At 39.5% G+C, this 13,854-nt stretch overlaps 1 protein-coding gene across 1 annotated transcript in view; it reads right to left on the reverse strand.

Annotated features, from left to right (window-relative positions):
• The window catches only part of SMARCAD1 (SWI/SNF-related, matrix-associated actin-dependent regulator of chromatin, subfamily a, containing DEAD/H box 1), a 42,191-nt gene that overhangs the window by 12,138 nt on the left and 16,199 nt on the right, over positions 1 to 13,854 (reverse strand). Inside the window, exons 6-10 of the mRNA XM_027706547.1 lie at positions 11,255 to 11,343; positions 9,222 to 9,311; positions 8,516 to 8,597; positions 6,676 to 7,064; positions 678 to 880 (exon numbers count right to left, since the gene is read on the reverse strand). Of these exons, the coding sequence (XP_027562348.1) occupies positions 678 to 880; positions 6,676 to 7,064; positions 8,516 to 8,597; positions 9,222 to 9,311; positions 11,255 to 11,343 (853 nt within the window). The remainder of the gene's footprint in view (positions 1 to 677; positions 881 to 6,675; positions 7,065 to 8,515; positions 8,598 to 9,221; positions 9,312 to 11,254; positions 11,344 to 13,854) is intronic.

Consider the following 13,854-nt stretch of genomic DNA (forward strand, 5'->3'; position numbering starts at 1 on the left):
TGTCAGCACCAAAGAAAAACCCAAACATGCACAATCCACAAAACACACTCAACAGCAAGTCACCTAGTTCAGCATTTTTTGCCAAAGAAATATCACTGACAAGCTCCCCCCAGACAGTTCCTTCCTCTCAGGTTTTATTTTCATGTAGTTGAGAATTCTTTTGCTATTTACCACTAACAGTCTAATTCAAGTTGCTACTTTGGCCACTTTTTTCCACACTTCACCCCTATGCTTCCTAATCCTTAGGATAATCCCTCCTACCATATCCATTTCCATTCCTCCTAAATTCTCTCTTTATTCCTATCCATTTGGAGATTCTTACCAATTTACCTCTCTGAAATAAATCCTTCCCCCAACACATCCCTGGTGCCACTCCCACCGGATACAAAGTTCCAGATTGTTTTGTACATCTCAACTTCCTGACCAAAGTCTTTTGTCCAGCTGATAAACCTTCCAAGTTTGCTCAGATTCATTTCAATTTGACACCTTTGAAATCTAAGATCCCCCATAACAGAAGCAGGTTTGTTTGGGCTTTTGTTTGAAAAAAGTTGACAACTCATGATCCCATTCCTCAAGGTTGACTTTTACATCCATTAAAACCTGGAGGAAGTAAAACAAGGTCTTCAAGTACACTTTACTGTCCAACACCCTTGTAAGTATAAAAAAGGGAAAGATACCTCTGATTCAGAATGGAGGGCTGCTCTATGTTCCATCCACATCCTCCATCTCCAGTAATCCTGGTTACTTGTTTTGTCAGTTTATTTGAAATGTCTTCACATTTATTCATGAGCTTCAGAACCACGTCCCTCTCCTTCAGCAATATCTTGCAGTTCCACACTATATCTTCTGACAAACCGGTAGTCTTAGTCATTTTTGTAAACTGCAAAATAATAACAAAAAGAATTCTATGAACACTGGTAATAGCAGCAAAAGTGCTACAGTGAAAATCCATGGCTGCTGCAGGCAGTAAGTAATTCAAGCAGGAGACAGCAACAGAATCCTGATCTTCTCTCAAAACTTCAAATACTCCTTACACACTAGACCCACTGCAAACTGTGGATCCACACTGAAGGTCATCATTAGAGCTCCCTGCACCGTAAAACCTGAAATCCTAAAAGACTCAAGTTCTCTCAAGAGTTTCTAATGAAAAACACAGGAGCATTAGATTCAAAATCTTCGGGGAGGGGGGCAACATACAGCACAAAGCACGCTATGGAGGCCAAGGCCCAACAAAAGAACAAAACCCCAGAAGGCAGAAAAAATGCATTGAATATCATTAGATGTCCTTTTAAGCACACCCTATTACATACTAAAGATTTAAGATGTAAGTATAATGTAGGCACCAAGGCAGACCAATGAACCTATAAAGTAAGTGATTAAATTTTGTTAGGAGTATGTCTGGGGCTCAGTATAATTCAGTTCCAGTTCTAACTCTATCGTGAATGGCACATTCAAACTGGACTTAGGCATATTGAAAAAAAGAAAAAGGCAGTAAGAAGTTTCCTTAAACTATGCTGGGTTTTCTGTGGTCACCAAGTACTGACAGTACACAGAAGTCTTTCTTCCACCACTTGCTTCCTCCAGTCCACACTAGTCACTTTTTATTTTCTTTCTCTAAACTATTCTTTCTCTAAACTCCAAATATTCACTACAATATGGATATTCTCCATGTCAGAGCCAAGAAGCCTTAAGTTGTGTCAAAACATGCCCTTCAGGCCCATGGATTTCTCCTGAGTCCCATATAGTGCCATCTGCAGAAAGTGTAAAACCTACTAATAAATATATTTCTGCAGTAACTGGGATCATATTTGTAATTACAGCATTTTCATGCGTATCTATGCATATTTCACTGTAAAGAACAGACATATTCTTTTATTTATGGATTTAAAGAATTCTTATATTAAAAGATAAGTAATTTCCAAACAGATATTTTTGAATTTTAAATCACGGATCTGTTAAAATTTAGCACAAGACTTCATATGCATATATCCTCCAAGAATTCCTTCCATAAAAAAAGGGGTTACATGATCCATCTGTTATGTAATTTATCGATATTGCCACACTGCAGAGTAAAAGAAAGGTTTTTTAAGGTGAACTGTATAACGAGACAATGCTTTCATTAAAAAAACAAAAAGAAAAAAAAGGAGAAATGGAGTGAGGCAATTACAGTTTGGGGGTGGGGTGAGGGGTGTTTTGTGTTTTTTCCATTTTAAACAAATCCCAGAAAGTTTAGCTACACTCACAAGGACAGCACATGTCAAACACCTGCAAAGAAGTTTTCTAAACAGACACCTCTACTTAGCAACAAAAAAAGAACATGGTTTTTAACAGGTGACTACAAAATTTCAAGATTTGTTTTGATGCCTAAAGCTCTGGTTGGCATGAATAGAAATCCTATAATCCATAAATAAAGGTGTGGAAAATTAAGCCATCTGCTACTAACAGAAATTGTATTGTTTCATGTCAGCACATTAACATTCAGCTCCAAGTTGCAACAAGAAAAACTTTAGCCACTGGTTTGCATGTGAAACACAGGGTGTTACCCTGTTGTACAGAACACAAAGCAGATCCACGGGTGGCCTTTGGTTTACTAGAGGTTATGACAGCTTCCCAAGTTCATTTTTTTTTCAAATGAGGCCCAAAAATGTGAGACCATCACAGACAAGTGAACCCGTGAGCTCTCACAGGGCACTTTGAACTGCCATGCCAGCACACTCTGCTTGGGCCTTCACACCACTTGCAGGTGATGTAGGATTTCACTTTACTGCTTAAGGGTAAAAGTCAGCCTCAGCCTCAATCAGCTAACCCCAGTTCCACATTAAGCAGTTTCCCGTTTCTAACCTAATGCATTTGCTGCTCCCCCTTTCAGTTTGCTTTGGTACAAGGTGCTTCTGGATTTCCAGCCAATTTGGTTTTTGTAGCAGTTTGTACACGTGCAGCCAAACAAAATGAGATAATAAAAAACCTGAATCTACCCTCCCCTGTATCTCCTCACTGCTCATACATTGCTGCAGTGTATGGAATGTGATGGACAAGTATGTCCATTTTTGTCTGCTCAGTTCTCCCATTCCCCTAATAGTGATATGCTATGTCAGAATTTCCATGTAATACATTGCATCAGTACATACAGTTTAACTTGTGTGTACTCCCTAAGAATTTCTACAGATATTGTTTAAATTACAAAATCTTTAAAACCTAAACAGCTTATTTTGTGATGGAATAATAATGTGAATGAGGGAAATGAGGATACAGCAAATCTCACACAGATGCATATGTTTTTAAACTAAAAGGAAATTCAAGTAGTTAACAGTTATATGCCTTAAAAATAAGAAACTAAATAGCACTAAACCCTCTCCAGTTCATTCCCTGCATTTACCAGAGGCAGCATGAAACTGCATTGGGCACCCTCAGCAGGCCAAGGAACAGACCACCACCCCAGACATCGAAAGCTCAGCTGAGCTCCTTCGTGAGCCAGTCTTGGATCTGCCTTTGTTTCTTGGCACACACTGAACACACGCAGGTATTGCCCTTACACAACTGTGTTTACAGCCTCTCTGCTGAGGAAACAGTGCTGAGTGCTGTGTTTTCCAACACTGGTGCATTCCACAGCCTGGAAAAGAGAGCACTGTTAAATATAAGTTTTTTAGAGCAGTGAGGATGGGGAGGAAGGGCAATAGGTGCCCAGAAGTGCTTCCACCAAGGAAAGAAACCATGCTGTCTGTTGGCCCACAATGTGTGCCAGTGGGTATCACCTGGACCTCAAAGCAAAGGGGAGAGAAAGGTGTGAAGCCAACAGAGGAGACTGAGGGGGGACCTCACAAATGTCTACAACTTCCTCACGAGGGGAAGCCGAGGGGGAGGCACTGATCTCTTCTCCCTGGTGACCAGTGACAGGACACAAGGGAATGGCCTGAAGTTGTGTCAGGGGAGGTTTAGGATGGATATTAGAAAAAGGTTTTTCACCCAGAAGGTGGCTGGGTGCTGGAACAGGCTCCCCAGGGAAGTGGTCACAGCACCAAAGCCTGACAGAGTTCAGGAAGTGTCTGGACGATGCTTTCAGGCACATGGTGTGATACTTGGGGCTGTCCTATACAGAGCCAGGAGCTGGAATTTGATGATCCTTGTAGGTCCGTTCCAACTCAGGATATTCTACAACTCTATGAAAAGACCCACCAGGAAGGGAGGTATTTCCCAACAGGTGTTGGTTTACTCCCTCATGTCCATCCTGAGTAGCTGTTACAGAGCTGTAGAGCTGTATATAGACTATGAAGCCAGTACAGAGCAGGTCTGCACTGAGAGAGAAAAACATCGCTGAACGCTGGCCCCTTGTATAAAAACTACATAACATATGACATCACACCAAGACATAGGGAAGTGAACTTTCCTATCCACTCTGTCCTTTGCCTGTTCTGAACCTTTGCTTCACCTTGCCTTCCAACAGTCATCGACATTCTCAGTGCTCATCCCTCCCTCTTCCTCCTGGCTCTCACAGCCATGCTTTCTGTTGACCACCCTTTAGTTGACCACCCTGCATCCCCATCTGCTCTCCTTGTGTTCTAATCCCCTATTCCCGCACCAGAGCTGCTCCTCAGGATCTCCCATATGACCATCACATCTCTTTCCTCTTCTGTCTCAGCTCCATGCCTGGGCTTTGCAGAAGCACCTGGAGCCACCCTTCCAAACATTCTGCCTCAGAAAGCAATGTGCAATTTTAGGCTGTGAATATGATGAGTACTGAGAAAGGCAATCTCAGAACACAAATTTTTTTTCTCTGTATTTTAAGAGTTACTAGATCAAGTTAAACATCTGTCTAAAATATCGGCTCCAAAGAAGTATTTTGAAGCTCTCTTATTAGTTTCACAGGCTTGAAAATAATTTAAACCCATTAAAAAAAAATTAGACCAACTTAAAGAGGTTGTCTAGAACAAAAAAGACATTCTAACTTATGTTTGCCTGGAATAAAACATTTAATTTATAAATAAGTAGGCTTTAGTTTTAATCTCAGGCTGAGAGCCTTAATATCTTCCTTAATTCTAATAATGAACAAGTGGTAATAACCTCTAGTGCTTTACACTGTGTTACACAAGATACCATTACAGTAAAGCAGACTGTAAAAGTAAAGCCAATTTCTTTAATGCTATAACTGAACCAGCTCTCTCCATTATTCTAACCACTCATTAATTGCTAGGAAAAATGTTGGGTTACTGAGCTACTGGATCTTCATAAACAATTAAATCCACACTGATACAAAACATCTGCTAAAATCTGCTGCAAACCACTTCTACTTTTTTTTGGCAAGTATTCACAATACTACATAAACATGTGGTTGCTGACAGCAGCAATCTTTATGAAAGACAAATTTTGAACGCAAACAGGCCCATGCAGCTTTTTTTACTGTTAAATATTTTACACGGAGAAAAGGAGAACAGCCTTGTAGCAAATATTTCTGCAAAGAACTAAGTTCAGGCAAAATCCAACAAGTTTAGAAAGGAATAGCTGTATGACAGATGTTCTGTGAGAAGCCAAAGGCTTGGGGCAAAACGGATTTCTTTTGCAGCATACCTGTAGCCTGTATTTTTTTTCAAGTATCCTCCTCTTGTCTCCCCCTTCCCCTTGCAACACAACATACAAAGATCATTTTGTTTTCCTTAAAAATCTGTTTAGTATCTCTTGCTATTTTGTGGTAAAATATTTCACACAGTGAATAATAAATGTTATTGTTTTACACATATGGAAGAATTTCACACATACATCAGTGGGGGAGGTTTTAGAACAAATACTGATGAAAAAAACACACCAATTACTCTGTAAGAGGGCCTGTGTACAGTTACTGCTTTAAAATCCAAACCATTAATAAATTAAATAAAGACAATCTGCCTTAACGCACTTCAGGTTTCTTACCAGAATGTTGCTTTTATCACATTTGATGTTTTGCAGTTCACTGGAACTGTATGAAATGCGAAGGCAACAAACAAACTATGGGAAACATTTGAAAGTAACATCCCAGTGACAGTAGATAAGGTACTTACCAACAGGTATTGCTTTCCCTTCTGTGGTGGATTGTGGTTTAGCCTTCTGATGCTTTATCTTTTTATTAATAAAAACAGAGCAGCTCACTCCACTAAAAATGGCTGCACTGCTTAGCCAGCAAAACCATGCTAGAGACTAAGCTGCAGTAGGCAAAAAAAAAAAAAGAAAAAAAAAAGAAAAAGAGAGCGACCGTCCTTGCATGAAACTGAAAATATCCATGCTGGCTCCTTCAATCATGGAGCTACCCTGGAAGCTGCTGCTGCTATACAAGTGTCTGCAGTAAAGGTCCTGCCACGTTCTTCCCTCCTGCATCGGTTTTCAGCTACAAGAGCTCAGAACAGGCTAGCAAACACCTCCTTCCCAAGTGAAAGCTCTAATTTCTTCTTCTGCAGTGAAATCAACCAACTTTCTATGCTACAGAGTGAGTGACAGTAATGTCAGCCAATCAGCTTGAGTTTTCCAGAAAAATCACCCCTTAATTCATTCAAAATCAGGTCATATGACACTATTTGAAATGCTATTGGCTTAGAAGGAACATAGCATTTTAGCCTAATCAGGATAAGGCCACCCATCTAAGCCTCCCTAGGCTGAAGCCACCTTGACTCTAGGCAGGCTGGGGATAGGGAAAGAAGAATGCAGACCTACCAGAGCCTCCCAGCTGTTAAAGGGCCGGAGCGCGATTATCTTCTGAGCCTTTTTCTGAGAACACTGGGGGATCAAAGTCAGTTCACCCGGGGAAGCATCCTGCAGGAAGCTGAGGATTTTCGCTTTGTAGCCATCCTCCATCACTTCGTCGCCATCGCCGTAGTCCTCGTCAAGGGAGCTACCGCCGTCTTCGGAAGCCGACTCGTCCTCCAAGTCTTGTGTTTCTCTTTTAGTATTCCAAATGCTCCTTTTGCTTTTGTCCTTTTTCTGAAAGCCATTCTGCTCTTTCTCAGGTTTCTGCTTTGTCTTCTCTTTACTCTCGTCACTTGTGCTCTTGGTGGAGGCTTCCGTCAAATCAGAAGTTTTTCTTCTGATAGGTAATCCCATTTCTGTGCATGCAATATGGAAGGCAACAAGTCAATGCATACTGGTTAAGGGAGAATGAAAACCCACACTGTTCTTCCAATATAAAACCTATAAGATACAATTCTAGTATTTCATACACAAGAACTCAACAGCAGGTGTTACTAAAGAGAAAAGAAAAGCAAGTCTGTATAAAAAATGCAAGTCTGTAAAAAACATGTCAATAGATCCAACTGTGAGTATAAGATAAGCAATACTCATTTGTATAATGCTCAAATAGAAGGTTTTAAGTAACTATCTTAAAATATAGATGATCAATGCTATGTAATATTTGTGAGCTTCAGAAGTAAGAGTAAACAGTTAAGAACTCTGATGTATCACAAGGATGAGATACTGGTCACACTGCACCCAACTGCGGAGATATGAATTCTGTTGATTCGACAAAACAAGCCTTCTTTCATGATGAAAATGATATATTTTTTCAATTTTAATGCATTGTAGTACAGTATTAGAGGTGGGACAGTGAAAACATACACTTGTTAAGGAAACTCAAAGAATGATGTATTTCTGACCAAAATAACCCTACTGTCTTAAAATAAGACAGAAGTTATTTAACTGAACATGAGCAAGTAATTTTCAGAAGTGATTTGTGTGGGTTTTTCTTCCCCCATGGGAAGAGAGCAGTTGAAGTTTCTCGTCTGCCCAATCCCAGCTTGCTGCTGATTGATTCCAACCCTGATGTCTACCTTCTCAGAAGCAGCAGTGAGACAATTTCATGCACACTGACAGCTCTCTCCACTTCCAATTAAGAACACTGCCCTACCCCAACTACACTTAAATAGCTGATACAGCAAAACATATACATATCTGACAGCTGTTTTACACACTGAAAGGTACTCATTAAATAGTATTTAAGTTATAACTTGCAGATTTACTTGGAATGACTGTTTTTGCTCCCTGCCACATCTAAAGTATTGGTATTTACAAATGACTTGTATAATTTAAGGCCTATTTCTAGTATTTTTCTCTGCTAGAATATATTTTAAAAGGACAAAATGGCATATGCCACTTGTCACCTATCCAGTTATTTGCAGTTACTGATCCAGAAATCAGTAATTTACAAATTACTCCAGTTAAAAGACAAACTTATTTTTAAACAAGCAGGAAGGGGGCAGGTGTCAGCTTTGACACATTTCAAAATACATTTTAAGACATACCCATAGGTAACTACAACTTTTTATGAATATGTGTATTAGCAGGGCAAAGACATTTATCTCTACTTACAGAGCAAAAGATCGAAATACAGAAAAATTGAGTTTCCATCTCTTATCCTGCCCATAATACTAATTTCAAGTATAAGTGCAAGTTTCCAGGCATGGTGCTGTCAGGACCGTCACTGCTGAACATTAGAAAGTATTTACATCACAGGTCCATTTGTTCTGTCGTGGAATAAAATGGATTATAAATCTGTCTTTACCCTCATCATCTGCAAATATTGTCAGGGCCTCCAGTGCTTCATCATACACCCAGTCATGTTCCTGAAGTACTTCTCTCAGTTCCTAGTAAAAAAATAAGACATTTTGTATTGTGGTAAGATAAGCATAAGCTAAATTTCTGTGCCTAACAACATTAGGCAAAGAAAACCCCTGTAAGTCAGATGATTCAAAATAAAGGAAATGCAAAACGAAAGCCCCTCAGTTTCTCCTTACACACTCAGTGTAGGCAGAGCTGCACTCCACTTTTGAAAAGTGTAAGAATACACAAACAAGCTTTGCTTCCAACAATTTAAAGCACAGTACTGAAGGGCCCCAACCAGTTGCTGATGATCATCAGGTATTAAAGTAATACAAAGTGCACAATGTATCTAGTGGTCCGGGGGAGAAGAATGTGTGCCAGAGGGAGGGATAATTTCCCCATGCATATTTATAAAAGGTCATCAAATTTGACTACGCCAGGTTGTCATAGGGACAGAAAAGAAGGATAAGAAGTTCCATATAGTCCCAACCACATCCAACTGCTCTCAGTTCAGGACAAGTTACATTCCAAAAGCAGCAAAGGCCTTCCTACCCTGGGCTCTTTGCAAGAGTGCTGCTGGTGTAAGAACTGTTTCATTCAGCCTATCAACAGCTGCAATTTTCTTAAAAAGTCAAAACTTGACATGCAATCAGGAAACAGGAGCTCACCTCCTTATCCAATCCAGGAAATATCTTTTGTAGCCTCTTCACAAGCATCTCTTGCCTTTCCCATTGTCTTTTGGGTTCTGAGTCATCAAGCTATGTTAAAAAAAGAAATCTATTAGGTTGAATATAAGTTACAAGTATAGAAACAGAAGAAAACCTAATCAATATTGCTTATCATTAAAGAGGTGCTCTAAATGACAAAACCAGTTAAGACGAATTTAAGTTGAAGTTCCTCATACCTAGTCAATGATCAAAATTAGACCAAAACTTTCATATGCATAGAAACTGCCTTCAGTCATGAAAAACTGGCACTCTACTTGATAAGCACACACAGTGTGCAGCTTATATACAAAAATGTAAGTTATTTAGAACTATCTAATTTGTATTTCTTTAAAATCAAAAGTTATTAGTAATTCTGGATGATATTTAAGGCAGAAGATGCCAAGGTTGACGGTCAGATTAGACTACCAAGCATGCAGTATTTAACCCACTAAAGCCTACAAACGTGTCAAATAGTGTGTTTATAGTGAGATATATGGGTAAAAAAATCCACAAATCCTATGTCCCAGAGTCATGAAGTCACATCAAAAGCTGGCAAAAGTTTTCATCAACAGTAGCTAACAGCTACCACCAGCCTGCAAAATGGGAGTTTTCTTACAAACAAGTGCCAAAACTTCCACATGCCATAAGCTGGTCTGTTTTGTATTCACCACAAAGAACTACACAAGTTTCTTCATAGAGCTTTGAATACAAAGTGGTTACAGATCTACTTATCTACAGCAGACATACCAACAGGTCTGATCAATATTTACTTTGCTGAATGATGCTATTTGCTGAAAGAGCACAGACCAGATCACCCAGAAGCACTCTGAGTAAGAGAGGACATTATTCCTTTCCTTAGCGAGCCTACAATGCCATTAAGAGTGCAGCTACAGTCCATACAAAGCTGGAAAAGTATGCTCTAGTCTTAGGAACTAGAGGAAAAGCAGGAGTAAGGAAAAACACCCTGCAAGTTGTCTCACTATAGTTATCTATAATGATTTCTAAACACCCACGTTCCAGATTTGTTTTTTCCAATCCTTCCTCTTTTAATTGTAATAAAACTGTTAAGAACAGAAATCAAACTGCTGCATGAAACCAGGTTCAGTGAAGCATTGTTTGCTAGGCTGGTTGGGTAATAACTCAGTAAATTCTCCTTTTATAACCTAACCCAGGGGTTTGGTGGGGAGGAAAAAACCCAATTCATATTTCTCTTTCCGGAAGAAGGGGACTGTATGCATAATATTATATTTGCTTTAATGGAAAACTGCATTTTCTTTATTTGGTTCTGACTGAGGACAATATTAGCCTAAATTTCAACACAAAACCAGTCACTCTCCACCAACCAGCCTCCAGTATTAACTGTGGAATTCCCTTTATCTACCATAGGTGTTTTTCAAGGATGTCTACTGGGATGTCTGGGACATGGCCTCAAGACAGCACTGTAGGACTGTGCAAAGCTGCCAAATACCAACCTGAATGCACCAGGATCATGACATAGTTCCTATTTACTAACAGAGGTCAAAGTAATCATTCCTTTAAATGTAACCAATTCACTATTTTTAAAGATTTCCCTAAGTCATAGTTTCAAATAGATACATAAACAACATTTCCTCTATAACAGAGAGTAACGATAGCAACAGATATTAACTTCATCTGTTTGAGGAAACACAAGGAATGACCTGACCAGTCAAAGTGATTCCCTGTAATTCCCACTGACGCTCACAAAAACTGAATGGTACTCAGCACCTCACATTCTGCTATCTGTCATCAAACACTTCCACCACAGCAGGGAAGCAGGTACTGTGATACAAGTCCACCAGCACTAAGGAACAAAGCAGGTAAATCCATGTAGAATGGCAAGAATAAGAAAGTAGAAAAACCTCATTCAGATGGTAAGCTCTGAATTTGACTAGATTTTCTGGTAAAAGACAGACCAAGTCAGGTAGTTCCATTTATTTTACAATGAGCAGAGAGAAAAAAACCACAGTACTTACATAACTAGCTTTTGACTTCTTTGCAACTTTCTCCTTTCTGGTTTTGCAGTCTGTGGGAGAATCTCTTCCTTTCCTTTTACCAGAGGCAGCTTCAAAAAGAATTGAGACAGAAGAGAAGAATCAGTTACTTTCATTGTGTTCACCCCAAAACAGCAGGATAATTACCAAGTACCAACACTGTAGTAGCTATTAATTACCCGCACAATGTGTTTATCAGTCTCCATAATAGTTTCCTACTATAGTCCACAGATACACTGAAACTTGAAGCAAAGCAACTGCTTGAAAGTACATGTTTATTTACCTCTACCTTTTCTTTAGTAGTTTGGCAATTAATCAAGCAATTGCCTCTCATATATAACAACTGAAATAGCATTTTATTATACTTTTTTTAATAATTGCCACATGTTTTTGCACATAAGTTGCATAAAGGTATATCTGTCTGTTTTTATTCAAGCTCATATTTAATCCAGGCTGAATCCCATCTGTGTGTTGGAATTTGTACATCACTGACAATTTTGAAGTGCTGATGACTGATTTCTGGCTCAGGTGCACACCAAAGAGGTTACCAAACACTTGTTAACATTAAATCCAGATGTCTGAAAGAAAACTATGCATATTAAGTCTGTGATAAGGTTATTACTTATGAATAGTCCATATGAGCCATAACTTTCTGACTATCTTTGGGGCCTGGTGATTATCAAGAGATTATCATCTCAGCATTGAGATCTGCCCAGCCAGGTGCATTTTCAGACTGTGCACAGCTCACAAAGGCAAGAACACGTTACCACTGTTGCTGCACATCACCTTTGCTTGAAGTAGCATTATCAGAAGAAATCAGTAAAAATTCCTAGTCCATGATCTGAAATTGTACTGCGAGTTAAAACTTTTTTTGGAAGAGTAGCTGCCTGCAGAGCTTTCATGTCTTGATATCAGCATCTCTGGCCAACCTCCCCTCCCAGTCTGCCACAGGAGACCAGTGAACGAGCACACACTCACCCACAAAAAGCACACGTGTTCTCCAATCCAAAAGACTGTCTGTCTGGATGATCAAATAGTTTTAGTTTGGAAAACTAAGCAGCCACATCTTTACACAAGAAGATATTTTGTGTAGAAATACTTTCAAAGAAATTTTCTGCCAGAATCATTCACTCCAACATCAGAGATGTGACATATAAATATTTAAAACATAAATCATTAAAACATCCCAAAGGCAGAAAAGTAGAAGGATCTAGCAAGAGAGAGCAGAAAACACTATGATTTTTTTTTCAAAGTCTCTGTATTTATATATATAGGTAAAAATATCATGGAATCATAGAATGGCTTGGGTTGGAAGGGAGCTTAAAGATATCCAGTTCCAACCCCTCCTGCTGTGGGCAGGGACACCTTCCACTAAACGAGATTGCTCAGAGCTCCATCCAGTCTGGCCTTGAACACTTCCAGGGACATGGCACCCACAGCTTCTCTGGGCAATCTGTTCCAGTGCCTCACCACTCTGACAGTAAGGCATTTCTTCCTAACATCTAAGCTAAACTTACTCTCAGTTTAAAGCCACTCTCCCTTGTCCCATCACTACATGCTCTTGTAAAAAGTCCCCCTCCATCTTTCCTGTACATTCCCTTCAGGTACTGGAAGGACGCAACATATACAAGAGGCAATTCAAAGAAAGCATCCAGAGAACATGCCAGGTGGATCTTTCTGCCCAAGACCTAATTTAAACAATATCATCAGGAAAAGACATGCTTCTAGTTTAAGTCTGGGAAATGTGTGATGTTCTTGACAGCAAAGCTAAGAGCTGTCAGGCTGCTGTTGGGTCAAGCACTAAAAGCCATTGGAGGCCTCATGTTATCACTGCTTATGCTTAATTAAAACTGCATTCAGGATGGACAATTCTGAATACAAACAGTGAGTCTGCAAACCTCTTTGCCCTTAAAAAAATACAAGGGTTCCACACAAGAGTATCTCAAAGACTTTCCTGCTTTTACGTCACGGGCTGAGCACTCAACAGTATTTGTCGTGAGCAATTTTAGAGGCAATTAAACTGTAACGAAGGATCTGGATAATCATGGTCTCAGGAACCTATCAACACAGAATTATTTTAAAATAACCTGTGGTCTTTTGAAACCCATTTGCAAATGACAATAAAAATGCCAACTTTCTTTAGACATTCACTTTGCAAAGTAGACTTAACGATTCCTTCCCGTGCTAAGGAAGCATAGAGCTGAGGGGAAGAGAAAATTCTATTATTGTTAGATGGGAACCAACCCTGGAGTGGAGGCAGGGCACACCAGGCCTTCCAGAGGAATCCTTGTTCTCTCCATCAATTTTACAACTAATAATCAATGAGAAAAGCAAATTTTAGAGAAGCATTTCTAATTACTTCCACTGGTATTTGCTGCTACCTCTACCAAAAAAAATGTTTTTTCCTGTGACTTCCTCTGAAATTACATTTCTGACTGCTCAAGAAGCAGTGAACATCAGACAGATTTACATGAGGCTTCAGCTCAGAAGCACCCTCAGTGATTTCATGGTTTTCAAGAAGACAGCACAAGAAACAAATCACAAGCAGCAGGTAATACTATAGCTTCATATCTTTCTTCATA

This window comes from Neopelma chrysocephalum, unplaced genomic scaffold, assembly GCF_003984885.1.
Source record: "Neopelma chrysocephalum unplaced genomic scaffold, ASM398488v2 Primary Assembly neopelma1_382, whole genome shotgun sequence".
Taxonomy (NCBI): Eukaryota; Metazoa; Chordata; class Aves; order Passeriformes; family Pipridae; genus Neopelma; species Neopelma chrysocephalum.